The sequence below is a fragment of the Uranotaenia lowii genome, chromosome 2 (assembly GCF_029784155.1).
Source record: "Uranotaenia lowii strain MFRU-FL chromosome 2, ASM2978415v1, whole genome shotgun sequence".
In the NCBI taxonomy this organism is placed as follows: Eukaryota; Metazoa; Arthropoda; class Insecta; order Diptera; family Culicidae; genus Uranotaenia; species Uranotaenia lowii.
Window position 1 is genome coordinate 122243992 of NC_073692.1, and position 20940 is coordinate 122264931.

General features: G+C 32.4%; 1 protein-coding gene across 1 annotated transcript; it reads left to right on the top strand.

Annotated features, from left to right (window-relative positions):
- Positions 1–12821: 12821 nt before the first annotated feature.
- On the top strand, positions 12822–19866 carry LOC129745065 (aldehyde dehydrogenase 1A1-like). The gene is made up of 2 exons (XM_055737892.1): positions 12822–13641; positions 18918–19866. Exons 1-2 carry the CDS (start codon positions 12828–12830, stop codon positions 19568–19570), a joined length of 1467 nt encoding a protein of 488 aa, XP_055593867.1. The 5' UTR covers positions 12822–12827; the 3' UTR covers positions 19571–19866.
- The last annotated feature ends 1074 nt before the right edge of the window (positions 19867–20940 follow it).

The window sequence follows — 20940 nt, forward strand, 5'->3', positions numbered from 1 at the left end:
GTTCCATGGGGTGTTAATTTTCATTAGCTCCAGTGCCCTCTGTTAGATTGAGCGAAATGAAAAGGAATATAGAATCCACAAATTAGCTGTGTACGTAGGTATGCTTTCTGCCGCCCAAACATTAAAATGATTGAAACCGAGTTTTGTTAATTTGAATCAGGGGTTTCAAATTCAAAACTTTATTACCGAAGTTCTTAAGCCACTAATGAGAGAAGTTTTATCCTTTACGTTACACTTATAATGTCACAATGAACCTTGGTCGGTTGGTTATTGAAAATTACTTTGAATTTCTACTTTACAGATAAAAAAATTAACAATCAAATCCACCTGTTGGTAATACTTTTTTTCTTTATAAAACCTCACCAACAACAACCCAATTTTTTTTACGGAGACTGTGTACCAAAAATCTAAAACAAAAAAAAAACTTCTGATAAGGGAGCATTTCGGTGCATCGTTTGGTGTGCTTTGGTTCTTACGTGTTTTCATTCAACCAACTTGGTAACATCGAATGACTGATAACATTTACTTAACCGAAAAGCCGATGAAATTGCATTCTCATTTATCAGTCGATTTGTTGCATTTGTTGGTTGTGAAATAAATAAGGAGATGATTGGAAACTGCATTCTGTTACATTGTATACGATTCGTAGCTTTTTTTTAAGCAACGGTTGAAATGCACGTAGTCGTCAAAATATCATGATTCGAAAACTAAATCGAAATATTTTTGAATGATTAAGTTTACTAACTAATTGAGTTGGCACACAGCTTTAATGCAAAGTCTGATAGATGTTTCACTACTGTGTGTGGCTACATAATTCAACAAGCTGGAATATGTATTGGAAATGAAAAAGCAAACCAATTAAATTTTTTATGAAAATCACCATTGCTATTTTTGTGAGTTATATTTAAATATCAATAAATTCTAGAAATTTGAAACCTTCATATGGATATTAACGTAATTGGTCCTTTTTCGAATGTCGGTACCTGTATCTATATACGACCCATTCCAGCGTGACGTCACAACGTTTGCAAAACAATTTTTTGGTATACTGTATGTAAGTTTTACAGGTCATATCGCACATTGTTAAAAATTGTACATTATTAATTCTCTACAATTTGAAACCAAAAGTATTTGTATAGGATGAATAGTTAACAAAATATAAGCAAAAGGAGTCGTGACGTCACAACGCGCCTCTTTTCCCACTTTTCAGTTTTTTTTACAACGCCGCAATTTTCTGCTCGTCTTTTTGATCAAATTTTTTGAAAATTTCAGGAAAGTATCGATTCATTACAACCAACAAATTGCTGTTTTTGATTTTTTCAAATTTTGATTTCAATTTATTTTAGAGCGATTCAGTTTCGTAACGTCACAACGCACCATTTTTTTTAAAGCAGGGTTTTGCAAAGCGTTGTGACGTCACGAAATTTTATGGTTAGCTACATGAAATAAATCAAAGTATAATCTTAAAATGAATACTTAATTTACTTAAAATGCTTAAAAACTTAATAAATAATGTGATTTGGTGATGAAATCGATCCATTTATTCCCAAAAATTAAAAGGAATTAAATCTCAAAGGCCCATATAAGCAGATAAAGTTCGCAACACTGCTAACATCAATTTTATTCGAAGTTTTTTTGTGCGATCATGTGAATGTTATTTAGGACAAAACTAAAACTAGTAAATATTTATTCGTAAAAGCGTTGAAATGTGTTTCTGAATCTTTTTAATCTTTAAATGCAAAGGAAAGGAAAAATAAATGACAGTGTTCGGCACAAAAGCGCTAAACCGCTAATCGCTAATTAGTCCGATAACTTTTTGTTAGCGGTTTAATTTTACCGCTACATTTTGATCCAGCTAGCGAATTAGAAAGTTCCGCTAATTTTCAGTTCCGCTATTTGAAGAGCGCTATCTCTCATATATTGTGAAAAACTCACGAAAGATTACTGATAGAACTATACGTTTGGTCGTACTATGAATTGTGAAATGCTGTCAACAATTCATTTAGCCTTTGTTTCAAGTTCGAATGGAAACTGTTTTTTGTTTTCTAGTGTTAAGTTTGAAAATGTTGTTCACGTACACGTTTATTAAGTCCCTGACTTGAGTCTCGACACGAATTTGTGGAATTAATGAGTGTCACTGATAAAAATCTTATACATACAAAAATTGGACCAAGATGAAATCTGAGAAAAAAACTGGCAACCACAATCTTTTTCCATTAACTGTAAAACGCTTTAGAACTGCCTCAACTTTTAAGTTAAGTTTAAACGTTGGGGTCCAGAAAAACATCTATTAAAAATATTCTGCTCTGATTTTTTGACTTCAGATGATTCTGTGCTGAGATACAGTGTCCACCGCAAATCTTGTTTTCTAAAAGGCATCCTCGAAAATGCTCCGTCACCGGCTCATTTTTCAATATTTTTTTTACGAAAAAATTACTAAATGTTCTTTTAACAATGCTTTGTATAATGCAAAAAATTTTAATACATTTGTTTGAACGATAGCTCTAGCAAAAAATCGTGAAAATGGTATTTTTTTATACCCGAAACGCGTTTCTCAGATGAAGTATTGTAATAATCAAAGCTCTAAAATGCTCAAATTAAATGAAAAATTGGTTTAAAAAGACCTAAATTATTGACGAAAAACGGTTTTTTTTATCTTGCTGAACAAAATCTACATAATTCCATGCAAACTTCAGGTGCGTTGCGCAAGCACTTCCCTTAGAATATTTACATTCATACATAGAATAATCTGACCCAAATTTTGCATGAGACCTTGTGCTAGTACATATTTGAATTTATTTAATTTTGTAATTCAGTTCAAAGTCTCTTTTGTGAGATTTTATGTGAACACGGGGTTCGATTTGGATTTTCTAGTGACATTCTTTGAGGTGAAAATTTCAATAAGGGCAGTTTTCTATTAAAATAATTTTATTAATTTTATCAAATAATTTTCTATGAGAATCTTATGAATTTTTAATTAAAAAAGTTAATCTATTAAGTTTACCATGTTCAAAGATTTTTTGAATCTCATTACATTTATTTCATGGAACTTATTTTGTTTCAACAAATAGAAAGAAATAGAAGCTACTAGCGGTGTTTTTCATTCTAACATAGATATATGAAGAACTTGATCTTTTGCAAGATTTTTATTCAAATCACAGATAACTACCTGCTTTATGATTCACAAATATTTTTTTACAAAATCGATGAGAATTTCATTTGTTTGATAGTTTGTTTATTCTTGAATCAAGCGTTTTTAAGCGCTGTTTTATATGTTCTATTAGAAATGTTTAAAAACAACTAAGTAAATGCAAAAAAAAATTTGTTTCTTTGAAAACTTGATAATAGAATTCGTTTATTGAAGCACATTGTTGTGTTGAACTTGTATTGAAGAAATACTATCATAGTGTTGAAGTAAAAAGTCTTGAATGTTTTCGAAAAAAAGAAAATAAATTTTCTTGACGTCACAACGCATTCTTTACCCGGGTGCAACTCACAACCTGCTAAACCGATTTTAAATCTAAAAATTGCATTAAATTCCACTCAAAAAGTTTGAAGAGACCTACAATTTTCAACAATAAGTGAAATTTCAGAAAATCAGAAATTTAAAAACAGTAGAATTTTCGTGACGTCACAACGCTTTAAAATAGATACCTTTATCAACGATTCTAGAGCGTGAACTTGCAGTAACTGTTATTTATCTTATATCATTCTTAAAAGATGGATTTTCTACCATCATTTTGCAGTATTTTTTTTACATAGCTAGATTTTTGACAAAGTTATGTTATAAATAAAGAATATTTGCAAAAATCAATTTAATTGCATACTAAAATTTTTAGATTTCAACGTTATAATACTCAATTCTAAAAAAAAGGTAGCCGAAAATCTTTTAATGGAAAATGACACTCAAGAAATAACCTTTCTAACGCTATGTAATTTATTTTTGGATAAAGAAAAATAAAAATCGGTTCTCCAGTTGAGGGGTGCTTGGAATGGGTCATATATAGAAACCTGTTGACATCATCATTGTTGGCCATATACCAGTGATGATACGCATACCAGAGGAATGAAATATAAACGCGATGAGCAGTATCATTTACTATCGCATCAATTAGGAGATGAGTTGAAGAGCTCCAATAAATTTTTGCACGAAAAAAAAAACATGAATAATCTTAGTAGGCCGGGCTACGATCACATCGAACTGAGCGCCATGTAAAAATTTCGAAACAACAGAAATGGAATCTCGTGTAATTCATTGTGTAGGTTGGAAGAATGCAAATGATTGATTGAAACGAATTTCCTGAATTATAATCTATCGATTATGACTCATAAACATTAGAGATTTCGTCTCTTGGTGTAAATATTTGCCCATATATTTAAAGGGTCATCATTCAAAAATCAAATGTTTGAAAATTCAATGTTTAAGGCATGGGTGGCCAACATCTTCAGCTGGCAGGCCAAATTTTAGAAATATGATTTGTCTGCGGGCCGGAAAATTCTTGTCAGCACATATTTTTTCCTTTCATACTTTAGAATTATGTTTTCACACACACACATTGAAATAAATTTAATTAAAAAAAACGCTTTGAAAAATTGTTAAATTAGTTTATTGGAATTAACTCGTGGTATTTCTATTACTTTATTTCAACATACATATTACTTATGAACAAAAAAATAAAAAAAACTGTTTTTTTATTTATTGCTGTAATTTCTACAGATAAATTTTTTTTTAAAATTTCAATGAATAATAGATATTTTTCAGTACCCTATCAACAATGATGAGGAAATTATCAAAATCGTATTGGAATACATTAACAATTTCAGTTTTTTTTATTTGATGAGCCATAATTTTTATTAGACTCTACATATCGGTTCCAAACTCGTTAGATTGTGTTATTCACGTAAAAATGATGTAATTTTGCTGAATCAATAATTTCTATAACCATTTAAAAAAGCGATATAAAGGGCTTGTGACCGATGTCCGTGAGTTCTAAAACAGTTGTACAGGATATGATTTGTTATAACTGTCCGCCAACTGCATATTAACGTATCAAAGTCTCGGATTTCACAAAGATGGTACTACAATCAATACAAAAAAATCCAGGGACAATAGCGAGTTTTCGTATTGAAATTCTTTTCAAAGTTGTTTTCGTTTTTTCTTGGTTAAAAATGATGATTTTCGTGGTAAATTTAAATTTTGCATATAACAACATGGCTCATAATTTTTTTTAAAATAAAAAAAAAACGAGATCCGCAATTCTGAATTTCAAAATTTTTCCAGAGCTGTACTATTATTAGCTGAAAATAATCAAAAAGGAATCACGTGAAGAAAGAAACTTTTTCCAGAAATTGTCTTGGCATATCGTTATATTGAAACCACATAAAGTGAATATGTCCAAAACAGGGAAGTTTGATAAAAAAGTTTTGACGATTTCAAAAAAAGTAATCATTAGCATATTAATTCGAATGGGATATGCGTTAGCTCAAATAAAAAATCATGTCATCAATACAAAAAATTCACCCTCAATTTTTCATTTTACGAATATTGTCTTGAATATTTGCCTTCGTAAGTACTGACATGTAAGGTATCTATAAAAACTTAAAAAAAGATATTTTTTCAAACTTGGTTTCAAATTTTCAGATAACATAAATTGGAGCGACAATTGAGGGTATCTTAAATATTTTTTTTACAAAACTTGTTTCCATTTTGATATGAAAAATCATAAGCTTCAAAATTTTGCCGGGTGTGTGAAAAAGTTCTCATGTAGATTTTAAAAATAAATTAAGCCTGAGATGATTTTAAGCCGAATTTTGTTCAAATCAATTTATTCACACGTCTGCGATTAAACTTCAGTAAACTTTTAAAAATTCTGATGGAAAATATTTCTATGCTTTTGAAAGAGCTTTGTCATATCACATTCAGTTGAACCCAAAAACTTCTTAATTTTTTAGTTGGAAATATTTTTTAAATTTGCGGGAAATTAAAAAAAATCACAATTTTCCAGGTATTGTGCTGAAATCCAAAGTTTATTTAGGTTTCCTGGTAAATGAAAGAATGGCATTCCAAAGTATTCCCCGAAATTCCCGGTTTTCCCGGTTCACCAGCAACCTTTTATCAACCAGCTATGTTTATTAAATGCCGGATACTTCACTTTATCCAAATTTGTTTCATGGAACCTATTCAGACCAACCTGATGGAATTTTCTTCTTTATTTGGGTGTCACAGCACATTTCGCAGTGCCCCATTTGTAATTATCCTGGCAATAAGCTCACGCTATTAGAAAATTGTGTTGTTAATAAATGCTGGCTTTCCAATATCTGTTCTTTAATTCCAATATCGAGTCCGAAACTCAGCGTATTTTGGAATTTTGATGCTGTTTGGCTTTTATTCCAAACTTTTTGAATAAATTTATACGTTGAATAGTTCGCACGGATTTTCAAGTTCAAATAAGCGACTTTTTACTGCCTCGTAAGCTACTAATATTTATTTGATTCAAATTCTTAAGAGCGAAAATTTGAAACAAATTCGAGGATTTTTTTTTTAATTTAAAAGAAGTTCACAAAAACCATTATGACCTTGCTCTGTTTTATAAGTATAATTCTTTTTTCATAAATTTGATTCTTATCAAAGCTCCGCGGGCCACAAATGAACGTTCGCGGGCCAAATGTTGCCCGCGGGCCACGATTTGGCCACCCATGGTTTAAGGTATATTTGTGATGTCATAACGTTCCAATTTTTGGTTCTGTTCGAATTAAATTTTAAACTTTTTTTTTGTTACAAATGTTTTTAAAAGAAAATGCATAAAGGTACTGCAAACATATAGGGGTGGAAATACTTAAAAAAATCTAGGGGAAAGTCGGGTAAAATGGACACCCTAAGGTAGCATCGCAATAGAAAATCAGATATTGCATTTTTCATCGCAGTTTTCTTGCAGATGGGCAGTTTAGGTTGTTTGCTATCGTATTAACCATTGGAATAAGTAAATTTCCTTTATCAAGACTGTTTTTATAGCCATCTTAAACATGCTTACAAATCACACTTTTCAAAAATGGTCGGGTAAAACGGACACTGCTCAGAAAAGGTACATTTTGCCGCAAAAATTGCTGTAAAAGTAGATATTTTTGTGAGTTAAGTATTTGAAAACGTTTTCAAACAAAAATGGAACCAACTGTGGTTTCGGAATTCCGTATTTTATAGGCGCTTTCTTCTCCGGAGATCCTATTTTTACAGTTTTTATGGCCTGTTTGAGATGGTGAGTGCTTTTCGACCGACAATTGCTCTTGTCAAGATCTTTTGTAGGCATGTGGAGGATCAAACCGATGAAAAATTTAAAATACCCGGAGAAACTTATGTGTCCGTTTTACCCGCCTTAGCAACTTTTTTTTTAAAACGTTTGCTGTTCAAGCCCTTTGACGGAAATTCTCTGATTTTCCTCCTGATGGTTAGAAAGAAGCCTAATAAGCACTCTACCTTTGAAAACGGTTGAAATTTTCGAAATTTTTTCGAATTATGAACTTTTTAATGAGGAGAGAGAATTACATCAGATAATGGATCCTCAAAGTTTTTGTTTTTTTTGTTTACTATGATTATGATGGGAGCTTGCTTTTTATGAATAAACAAAGGTTCTCGAAAGTGTTGATACGCTTAGGCTAACATATTCCCATCATTACATTTTTGTTAAACATTGTGATTCTCGAAATATTGAAAGTGTCCGTTTTACCCGCTGTGTCCGTTTTACTCGACTTTCCCCTACTGGTTAAAATTTTGAACACTTATGTTTGGATAGATGAAATTTTGAATTTATCAAACGCGTGATGCACAGCAATCGTATTCAATCATAAAGGAACGAGATTTATAAGTTGAAACTTTTATTTGCATTTTGATGCATTTCAGCCCAGACTGGTAACTGAGTTATATAAATATTTATTTTTGTGGTCTGGAATCCCTCTTTTTTCAGTGGATAAGAAGGAGGGCGCTTTCTAGCAATTTTTAGTATAACTCAAGAAACAATCAAACAAATGGAACCAAATTTCTACGTGTATGGACACGAGGAATGTTTCTAAGGTTATTCTAGACATCTCGTTTCTTCCAGCGGAAAAAAAAATGAAAGAGGGAGGGAGCGAGAAATGCTTCTATGAATATTTGGTATCCCTTAATCCTTCAAAAGGGTGTATGAAAAAGCGCAGGAAGGCCAGGCTCACTTACAGTTTTCAGTATAACTGGGAGCTGATCAAGCATGTGGAACCAAATCTGGCATGTAAGGGTATTTGAATACGAGTAATGATTCTATGATAAATTGAAGCCCATCCGTTTTTCAGTGGAGTCATATCAAGGGAGCATAATATGAGAATTGAAATGAAACCAAATTTGGCTTCAAAGAGTATTTCGGTACGAGAAATATTTCCATAAATATTGAGTACGCTCTCATCCAACCAATGGAGAGACAGGGAGAGTGGATGGGATTCCCTTTTAAGATTTTCCATAAATCGAGAACATATCAAGCAAAAGGGACCAAAGGGTATTTGCATTCGAATAATTCGAGACCCTCCTTCTTACAGGGCGGAGTCGGAAAGAAAAAGGGCAGGTATTATTAATATTTTATCAGACATAACTCGAATACTCTAATCTAACTAATGCATCCAAATGTAGCATTTTTCAGATACCAAAGTATTTTTTGAAAATAAGGCTGGAACAAATTTCTTCTTTTGTCACCCCCCCTCCCCCTTCGAATTTTCTGAAAAACCCGAAGGGGAAAATACATAAAGTTTTAAGTATTTTTTGTAAATTTCGAAAAAAAAATCAAATATACGAAAGATTCCAAGACCAAAAAACAAATTTTGGAAGATGGGAGGTATTTCACCTCTTCTATTCTTGATTTTATTAAATTTCTAGATAAAAAATTACTTGATCTAAAGATTTTGTTCAATGATTTTGTATTCAATTTTTTTGCATACAAGATTTCGTGCAATTTATTTGTTTCTTGCATTATTTTTGATTCTCCCCCCCTTGCGGTGTTCCAACTCCGAGTGACAAAAGAAGGATTTGGAATTTGTTCCGGCCTTACTGAAATTTTCAGGATTGGAGATGATTTTTAATATACTTTCAAACCACTGCGAGTTTAAGGGGGTGGGGGTCCCATACAAAATTTAAAAAATGACACAATTCGAACTTTCAAAATCTTCCAAATTCAAAAAGATGGGCTCACATACAAAATTACAAAAATTGACAAAATTTTAACAATCATGGAAGGATTTTGTTATAAATTAATACACGTACGCGTTTTTTTTTAAAATGATATATTGAATTGATAAATAAATTTTAAGAAAATTCGATTATGTATTGTGTTGATAGACGTTTTTTATTTTCTTGAATGAAGACTTTCATATTTAACAAATGTACGATTCATATCCTAAACAAAACCAATGTCTCAGTGTTTTCATAAAGTTTGGCTCACTTTTTGATTGTGTACAAATTTACAGACGTTTCAAAACTCGTCTCGCTTAAAAAATGGCAATTTTTTATTTATTGAAACAATTTGTTGAACAAACCCTTTAAATGAACTCGAAAATTGCCCTTTTTTATGCCAGAGGGGTATTTAAATACAGGCAAATAAGTACACAATTAAATTCTGTGCCAAATTTTATGAAAATACTGGATAAACTTCATCCATTGTATTACAGATCCTTCCTATTTTTTTCTAAAGGGTGACTCCTTCAACCTACAAAGTTATGTTGAGACTCAAGAAAATCTAGAAGCTCAGATGCCATGAAAAATAGTTCGCTTCTGAATAATCTTGATGTTTAATTTGAAAAGAAGATTATTTTAATAATAATAAGTGTCGTAACCGATCTAGTAATTTATATTTTATACCACGACACGACTCAGTTCCAATTTTTGGCTCAATACATTTTGAGACGCACCTTACGACCGCTTCTTTGTTCATCTTTTTGCAAACTGATTATCCACTACAATTTTTCTCATTTTCCAAACTCTCACTCATCTATCTGTTTCTCGCTTTCCCATATATAGAATGTATAAATACTCCTCTGCACTGATAGAAATTATCAGATACTTTTCACAGTTTATGCTACACATTTATTTATTTCAAGATCAGATTTATTTGTTTATGACTCATTTCACAGATTGCAATTAGCTACTTTATTCCGTACACCTGACTATATTTCACTTAATTATACCTATATTCACTACAATAAGTTCAACGAACTTAACTTTTTCTCATGGAAGGGGTAGCAAAGCCCACCGGTTCAGCTAGTATTAGCATAAAGGGCAGTCAGAAAAGAAGAGTGTTGAAGAAATTCTGAAGTGCATGTCAAATAATGTGAAATTATATTGCAATCTGCCAACCCAAACCAATGTTTATTGCATTATTTCAATCATTACTAAAGGTTCTCAAAAATCAATGTTTTGTGTTGTTCATAAAATTCACATTTTTCTGAGATGCCAACAATTCAATTTCCAAGTTTGACCAACTTGGGGGGCTGATCCAAAATATGCAATATTTTCTCAATCAGCTTTTGTTTTCGAGATAATATCTGAAAATAGGTAAAAATTCATTTGGATATTTGTTAATTTGTTTGGCAAAATTGTTGAAGTTTACAAAAATTTCTTTTTTTCAATTATTTTTTCAAAAAAAAAAAATTTTTTTTACAAAAATTTCCAAAATTTTTTCTCCGAAGACACATTTATGATATTGTCATCTTGGAAAAAAATATTAAGAAGAGACTTTTCAACAATTCGGACAAACGAATATTCGGTCGCATATTTAGTCGAATATTCTGTTGAGTTTAAAAAAAATCAAAAGCAATTATTTCAATTTCCTTCTTTAACTTCCATCTTTGTGTCGCGCATGTTTTTGAGTTGATTATTTTCAACCAAAACCTTAATCATTTCTCGAAAAATAAAACAAAATACAGGCAAATCTGAACAAAATGTAGGCCAAAAACATTCAAAAGGAATGTGATAAAAAACAACTTGAAATTTAAAGTGTGTTATAATCGCATGGTATTATTTAAAAGAAAAAAATTGTTTTAATTTTAATGTTTTTATCGTTTTTGAACACAAAATTTTAAAAATTTCAGAGTAAATCTGACTTAATCCAGGATACTTTCAGAAAGTTTTAAACAATATCTGAGCATCCCGTTCAGATTTTACTTATTTACAATTCTTTATAAGATTTATGGGTACGCCAGGATAAAAAATCTAGAATATTTAAACGAAAATCAAAGTATAGACCTACTAGTGAAAGATACACGGGTACACCTCAGATTTTTTACTTAAAGAACTTATGTTTTAAATATTTAACTAGTTTTTCAGCATAACTTTTGAATATCTTATAAATTATCCAAAATCGTTTGGAAATATTTATCCACAAATCTATGCAACAACATAGTATAAATTTTGGCCGAATTTGGCCGCATACTAAGCTTAACTATTCGTTGAGTTCGACCAAACGGCTTTTGGGTGATATTCGGCCGGCCGAATATTTGGTACATTTCTAGTTATACTTGTGTTTTCATACTGTATCTTTTCCTATTTGCAAAATACGTGAATATTGCAAAAATGTCAGAGCAGTATTCAACCAAAATTAATTTTAGAAATTTATAAAGGATAAGTCAAATTGATTTGCAGTTTCCAATAAAGTTCCAATCTTCAATATAATACAAGATGTATTATATTGAAATTGAAGATGTATTATAATTGAAATTGAAATTGAAATTATATATCTAAAAATTGCAGTATTGAATTTTCCAAAGCGATGTATCTCTGAAACTAGAATATCTAGGAAACATTAGATTACTTGATTGAAAGAAACATAACACAAGGCAACAATATTCGCATTTTTCTAAGTTGCCAAGAATTAAGAAACTGATTTATACTTAATTGAGTGCGCTTAAATGTTCCAAATATTCAATTAGTTTTTCTTTATCAGCACTAACTTTTTGAAAAAGGAAAAATTTAAGTTTATCAATATTTGATTTTTTTTTTTGAAAAACTATTGATCATTACAAAAACTTCAAAAATGAAGTCTTTAAACTGATCAATTTTCCCCGAAGACATTGAGTAGTTTTAACTTTTGAGAATAAAATAAAGAAAGTTGTCTTTCTACTAATTTTAACCGATTCTGCAAAATACGAGAATATGGAAAGTTGAATTATAAATCAGTTTATCAAATCCAGAATAACCCGGAAACTCAGACTCAAATGTTTAGATGGTCATTTATATGGTTAGTAGGTGATTGATCGTTTTAATCCTGAAATCTTCTTATCGAATTCTAACTCACCTAACACTCTATTAGAATTTGCATTTATTTTTATTTCGATCGTCATTTCGTCTTAAGCGAATCATACCGAATGCAAAGTTGAAATTTTTTGTTAACAACTTCCAACTTTTTTAACTGTGTCGGAGAAAAACATTTCTAAACAAGCGCGAGTCGCTCAATTACAGATAATATCACCCTTTATCGCGGTTCTGTTCGCGATATCGTGATTTCAACGGTAGATGCTCTTTTCTCCTGAATCGTTAGCTCCGATTGGTTGAACTGGCGTTGATCAGTTGTTGCCCGGATGAATCAGCCAAGTAGTGGAACATATGTATTGTACCCTATCAAATCGAATGAGTAAGCTGGTTGTGCCCGTTCGAATTCTCTCGCTGTTGGACTGGTGCTAAAACTGGCGCCCCTCAGAATAAACCGGCAGTCTCGTGGAGTATCTCGCCGCTATCAGACGTCGTCGGCTTGCAGGGTTTACTTGGTGCTAATTGAACCAGATTGACAAAGTGGTGCTATTAGTGTTGATCAGAGAGCAAAATGGCCAACCCCAATCCAGAAATCAAGTACACCAAGATCTTCATCAACAACGAGTGGGTGAACTCGGCCAGTGGCAAAACCTTCCCAACGGTGAATCCAGCCACCGGGAAGAAGATCGCCGATGTAGCCGAAGGTGATAAGGCCGACGTCGATTTGGCAGTTAAAGCTGCTAAGGCTGCCTTCGAGAGGAAGGGATTTTGGCGGCAGATGGATGCCTCGGCCAGGGCAAAGCTCATTAACAAACTGGCCGATCTGATGGAGCAGAATGGACCTTATCTAGCCAGTTTGGAATCGCTAGACAACGGTAAACCGTATCAGAGTGCATTCTATGATGTGCATGCTTCGGTTGCCTGTTTGCGATACAATGCCGGTTATGCCGACAAGATCTGTGGCGACACTATTCCAACGGACGGCCCTCACTTCACCTACACTCGGAAGGAACCGGTCGGCGTTGTGGGTCAAATCATTCCCTGGAACTATCCGATCCTAATGTTGGCCTGGAAATGGGGACCAGCTTTGGCTGCCGGATGTACGGTCGTGATGAAACCTGCCGAACAGACTCCCCTGACGGCACTGTATCTCTGCTCCCTACTTAAGGAGGCTGGCTTCCCGGCTGGTGTGGTCAATATGGTTCCCGGATATGGACCAACGGCCGGACAGGCCATCACCCTGCATCCGGATGTGCGCAAGGTTGCCTTCACCGGATCGGTCGAGGTGGGCAAGATCATTATGGCTCAGGCGGCTGGAACGCTGAAAAAGGTTTCCCTCGAACTGGGCGGCAAGAGTCCGCTGGTCATTTGCGATGATGTTGATGGTAAGTTTCGCAGAAGGGTTCACCTCGACCATTCTTTTGATAATGTTCAAGGTCGGTTATTTTTCGTTCCATAACATCAAGCTAAAGTGAGATCATTGTGTGTTTGTTTATAAGTTTACAACGTATCGAAACGAAAAATCACACTTGTAGATTTGATCAGTCACCCAATCAATCCATTGTTTTGAAAGACCTGATGAAAATATTTTAGGTTCAAATATCAACACTTCACCACATATTTAAATTTAAACGGAAAAAGTTTCAGATCATCTTATTAAACAAATGTATTCAACAATAATCTAGTAAGAACAATCTTTTGGTTCCTTTAGGTTTTGGTTTCCTTTTTTTAACCCTTTGGTGCATAATAACGCCATCAGACGGGTTATTCTAAAATCTGCATTAAACCAAAGCAAATCATTGTTTTAACTCAATTTTTAGGCAAAATATTTCAAAATATGTCAATCTAACAATTAATACTCATGCCATGAAAACTGTTTGACAAGAAATTGACAAAAACTTCAGGTAAGAAAAGTTTAAATACATAAAAAAATCCGCAAGTGGACCTATTTTTTCGAAAAATTATCAGTTTGGTAGCCTCAACAGAAATCCTTGGTCCAGGTGTTTAACGATCTATTATAAAAAAGATTCATAGTAAGAGGGTTGGTAGGCTGTGGCCGAAGAAAGACTACGCTTTTTATTCTGTCATCAAAAATTGATAGGAATTTCAAAAGCTGGATTCTAAACGAAGGATGAAACTCGATCAATATTTTTTGTATATTTCATAAAAGTTAACATAAATGACTTAAACTTATTTCTGATATTCTTTTAGGATGTATCAAATTTTAATAAACTAAAATTTAAACATATTACGCATTTTTTATGAAGATACGTTGCATAGAGTATTGGCCAATAATAGCTTAAAAACAGAGTTATACATACTTTTTGTTTCAGCATTACTTTTTTTTTCTTTTTTGATAGGAGTTTAACCCGTTAAGGTCATTCTTCTTCGTCAGCATTACTTTTGAATTCTTAAACTTGAAGAAAATGGCAGCATTTTATTATAAAAGCATTCTATTTTCTTATATTTTTTTTTCAAAAAGTTGAATCTTCAATAAAAGTATTATCTTTTCATATAAGTTGTTGATGAAAAGAATTTTAGTATTAAACATGATTTTTTTTCAATTTAAAACAGAGCTATTAACTGAAAAACATTCAAATTTCCATATTTCCCTAAATGTTTCTTTAATACAACCTTATGAATCAAAACAACCCTATGTTCGGACGTTTTTTTTAATGTACAAATTTCATACTCTTCCTATACTAAAACTCATTGCGGCTAACTATAGCACAGTTTTCTGCTGACATTGGTTTTTGGCAGTATTTTCAACGATTTAATATTTTCAAGAGATTGTACCAATATTAAAAGTTTTTCTTCAATGACTTTTTATGCTTCCATACAGGCTTTACATTTGTGAATTGTTTGATGCTATGTTGATTCGTATCGACCTCTGAGCAAATTTCGCAATGGCTGTTTTCTAGCCGACCTATGTTGTAAAAACTTATATTTTCTTTGTTCAGCAACAAATCGTTAACTAACAGAAACAATCGCGATCTATCTTCAGCTGCTAAGAAGTTGCTATCTAAACTTTCCCAAATTATTTCCCAATTAATCAGTGGTTACTTTTTTCAATTTTTGGGATGATCTCCGTTGGATCAATGGAATACCAACATAAGGCTCTTACATTTGTCAATGAAAAGTTGGTTATTAAAAATATCGCTTCTTCAATGCAAGCTCTCCCATTCCTCGGTAACATTACAAATGATTTTAGGTTAAGAAGTAAAATTTTATCTAAATTTTCATTTCCACTGGTTTTATAAATAATATAACGGATTAACAGAGCTTTAGCTTTGATCACAGGATCTATAAGATTTAGTACCCTTTTTTTAGATCTTAAATATAACTGATTTCTTCTTTTTTAAAAATATTTTTTTTCCGCAAAAACTGGTCAACTGCGTTTATTATTTCAGCTATATGTTGTTCAGTAGGAGGGATTACTTGTGCTACATACCAAAATTTAGATAGAAAAAGACATTCAAATAAATTACTTTGTAGATTTAATTCAGATCACGAAACTTGCTGTGCAGTAATTGTGATTTTAAATAAGCAATCAGTTTTGTATACGTTGAATTCATAGCACTAATCCATTTGTAAGAAATTACTACTCTTAATATTCTTTAAAACTGTACTTTTCGTATTGGAAAAGGGCCTCCTTCATAAATGGGGCAGGAAGACAGAAAAAAAAGAAAAAAAAAAATTTAAACGTCAAATTGCTCTCCTCAATCTACCAACCAGTGCAAAGGTTCAAATTTAACTTTCTTATTGAGTGATTTTTAATTAAAAAAAAAAATGTTGATGCTGAAAAGCACTTGTTTTGCATATAAAAATAATTTGATTAGGTTTTGTGTTGGCGCTTTCTTGCAGGTTCAAGCGTGTTAACTTACTCAAATTCCTTTGAAGTATTTGAAGGTGAAAAATAACAATTGTTTGATTATTGGTTGTTCTAAAAATTGCCAAAATAACATAATTAAAGTTGTGCTTATAACCATGGACCGAACAACATTTTTTTATATTTCAAAATGTATATTTACGACAGAGTTGACAGGCTGGCGTTGGATAATCTAGCTGGTGTATTCGATTTCGATGTTTACTTTTCAATCTGCTGCAATAAACTCAGAAGACTTAAATTTAGCACTTTAACAAGTGACTTACATGACTTGCTACACGAAACTAATCATGGAAAATTATAATTTGAATCTTTTCGAAAATTGCTGACTCTTTATCGAACAGTAAATAAAACGAAACAAAAAACGATCCATCGAATTACACTTTTCCCCCTCATAGCCCTAGCCCTTACAGGATTCGGAAAACTTTGAATAAAATTTTTAAGCTCTAAAAACATGAAACGAAAAATTTAACCAGAATCCGGTTTATATATTTTCCGGTAGTTTAAAAGAGGATTTTGATTTGTCTTTATCAATTCTTCATCCAAAGATTTAATTCTCAAACATTCTGTGATTACATTTTTAAGTCTTTATGATTGATGAAAAATTATTCCAAAAGCTATAATTAATTTTTTTGGTTTGAAATCAATACTTATTTTAATTGTATTTTTCAAGTTTATATTTTAAATGAAAATCTTAAATTTAATTTACAATTTGTGTAGAACTTATATAGTTTTTTCTGATTTTTTATCCTCAATATTTTGAACGTTTTTATGATTTTTTTTAAAGGAATTTTTTAGATTGCATTGGTAATTTTCAGTTAAAATGAACTTTGAATGATAATGATGTTAATGATTGAACGATAAAAAAACTTACAATTTATTTTTATTATCACGCATTTATTCAGTTTGAAATTGAACCAACTGCAACATTTTCTGATTTTCGAAAAATTTTAATGAGTGATCCAGAGGCTGAATGACAACGAAGGTAAAAATCCTCTTTAAATAAATAAAAATAGAATAGAATAGAATGGGTGATTTTTTTTTTCAGATATTATATGTAATTATTTCCAACTTTTATCCGGTTTCAAAATTAATTTTACCTACTGACGAAAGTTTTTGGACGAAGATACGGGTGTTGTTTTTGAAAACTAGTCTTTACAATTTATACTTTTTGTGTGACTGTTTCATGTTCATAAATTGTTATTCTTTATCTCAGATAAAAGTAAATTTCTACGTTTTTAATTTTGTTAATGTTAGTTTTGAAGCCTAAAAGTAAGGATTTATTATTGTTTCAAAATTTGAAAAACGATCATTTAACACTATTGTAAACATTTTCCTAAAAATAGATTTTAAAAACGTAAATGAAATAACAAAATTCTACATAAATTTGCATAAGGATTTTATTTATATTGACAATAAATTATCATTATTAATTTTAAATTGTGCTTTTTTCAAATAAACTTTCAATCGTCCAGTCATGTGAAAATAAATCATTCTTCTGTTAATTTTTTTTTATCTATTTTAAACTCACTTCTTGGCTTCTTCACTCGTTATCTGGATTGCAAAACTGGTGGGTTTTTTTTGTTTTCAAAAATTTTAAAAAAGTTAACTAAAAATTGAAGTTTTATTCTGAAATCATGATTAATGTTTCAGGATCAAAAGTTGATTAAAATTCAAACTTTTTGCAAAAACTGAAAAAATTTTCGAAATTTTTTTAATTTTTTTACTCAGAATTCAGATGAAGATTGATTCAAATACTGCATCATTGAATTTTTTGTAGTCAATTCGGCCCAGTTTCCTGATTTCATACAAAAAAAAATATCATTAATTTGTAAATTTAAGCAAAACACTCAAAAAGCGTAATTTTTAATTTTTAATTTTCCACAAAATTTGGTTTACACATTTTGATTCAATTTGTAGACAAAATTGTTAACCCTCATCCGTCCCTGATATTTTTACCCGTATCAACCCCCGGAGTGTCTATTTGACTCTTATGACTCATACCAATATAACTCATTTGCTTCCTAACTGGTTTCATAAAATTTGATGTCTTAGGCATTGGACCGCTTATGTTATTACATCATTAGAATCGGTATGAAATTTACTTTCTAACAATTTTAAATTTATTGCGAGAATCTTGCGTGAATTTACTCAAAATCTTGTTCAAAATTTTATTTAAGCGCAAGAAAATCTGAGAAATTCCAAATTGACAAACAGCCCGATAAACAGCTACCTTTGAAAACTCGTTAAAAATTCTGTGATTGTACCAAATTACGGAAACATTTCAATCCTCTTTTCAAAATCAATCTGGTATGACTCAAACAAATTTGACGATTCAATGATTGAAAAGTATGGTTTTTACTCTACTTTTCAACTTTTTTTGTGGGCTTGATCTTGAAATGTTTCATAAAAAGTCTTAAAAAGTCTTAAAAAGAATTAAGCAGCATGCAGATGAATTTCAACAGAATTAAGTTCTAAGTTTTAAGTTTTTACTCACTCAAAATGTTCCAAATACCAAATAACTTGAACCTCATTGAGCAACTCATTAGAGTTAATCAAATGAGTACGTCTCGGTGATCAAGTGGTTAACGTGGTAAGATGGTAGTCGCTGGTCCACTGATGGCATGGGTTCGATTCCCATCTCGGTACTCGGTGTTAAATGTTTGTTTTTTTTTTCAGGCTAGCCTTATACTTAAATTTTGCGTTCAGCTATTTTCTTATCATACCATAACTATTCGAAATCAAATATCCTAAACATTTTTTTCTCATTTGCAGTCAATGAAGCGGCTGGAATCGCTTACGCCGGAGTGTTCGAGAACATGGGTCAATGTTGCATCGCGGCTACCCGAACCTTTGTGCAGGAAGGCATCTACGATGCTTTCGTGAAGAAAGCCACCGAGCTGGCCAAGTCCCGTAAAGTTGGATGCCCATTTGGAGCCGGCGTTCAGCATGGACCCCAGATCGACGATACTCAGTTCAAGAAAATCCTGAACTACATCGAGGTCGGCAAGAAGGAGGGAGCCAAGCTTGAAACGGGAGGAGTTCGTCACGGTAGCGAGGGATACTTCATTGAGCCTACGGTGTTTTCGAACGTCACAGACGGAATGACCATTGCGAAGGAGGAAATTTTCGGCCCAGTTCAAAGTATCATAAAGTTCAAGACCCTGGATGAGGCCATCGAGAGGGCCAATGCTACCTCGTTTGGGCTGGCAGCCGGAATTGTAACGAAAAACATCGACAACGCTCTGATGTTCAGCAATGCCGTTGAAGCTGGCTCGGTTTGGGTCAACACCTATCTGGCTGTGGCTTATCAAGCTCCATTCGGTGGCTACAAACAATCCGGCATTGGTCGCGAAATGGGCAAAGAAGGTCTGGAACTGTACTTGGAAACCAAAACAGTCTCCATCAAGCTGCCAGCGAAAATATAAATAGCTGTTTTCGCTTATCAGCTTCGTGATACTATTCATATTGAAATGCATTGCTTTATCTGTTTTGAGTTCTTTCTGTAGTGGTGAGACTTTTAACTTTTTCGAGGTGTTATAAAATAGCAATCTCGAATGATACGGTGCAATTCTTATCTGTGAACTGTCCCTTTATCGGTTATACCTACTAATCGCTGCTGTGTTTACCTTAGGTAATTGAGCCTTTATCGTTGAGAAACTGTAGTCAATATGACTATCCACTTTTGCTGTAAGATATATGCAACTATGTATAAGCAACGACATACATTCGATGCGTATCAACCAATCGCGTTCAGACTGGAAAGAATAATTTACGATCGGAACGCAACCTAGTGCGACAAGCTTCTCTTCAGAATTCCTAATTTGGTTTGCAAATGTTCCTCGTCTATCTTGTTCAGAAGGGCGTGAAAGCCCAACAAATTGCGTCACTGTTTCAAATTTTGTACTGAATGTTGTTGGGTTTTTTTTCGATTCTAGAAAAAAATCTATCAATACAAATGCTAAAAAAGTTTGCCTTCCATTCAATGGAAAAGTATAAACCTTACAAACTTATATTGTAACTTATTTACATTGATTCATTTAAATAGTATATTAAAATGCGCAAAATCTTGGTTCAAAGCGATAATACGCTATTGTTTAGGAACTTATATCTGTTGACGGTTTATTTTTGTTGCCTCAAAACAGTGCGTTAGAATTTGCATAAAATTATATCATAACCCTCCAGAAACGAATACATTTCTTTGACAACCGCAGCTTTGTAAGACCAACGGAGCGTTCTTCCGATAATCGCCGCGGTTTTCGCGCGCGGTCCCTCTTTGGTGAGTAATCTTTCTGTTTTGCTTCACACCACGCTACCAGTTCTGATGTTTTGTGCAGAGAAAAAAATTAAAAACATGCTCCTCTCGCGATGAGCATAGGAATCTACACGGTTCGTTTTCAGTTAGTTCATCAAGATCTGCCAAGGTCAAACAGATTATTCAGAAGCTAAGCGAGCAAAGGGGAAGTGTGACACTGTTAAAAAAAAACCAAACACGATGATTGTGCGTTTTAGTAATGGTTATTCACTTTAGATTTCCAGCATAAAGTTAGGAAGGAAGTTTCCAGAATATTTTTACCATATTACTGTCGTAAAGAAAGGATTTAGATTTCAATATTTCATTTTTATGAAATTGCGATTCAAAATTTATCATAAAGAATCATTACGATTTGTCGACGTCATATTTAGTCGTTAAATAAAATGCTTGAACCAAGGCTGTAGGCTCTAGATTGATATAAAAAAAAATCCGCAGGAGGCGAACATATTTTCTAACAAACTGGTTAGCGCTTATTTTTTAAAC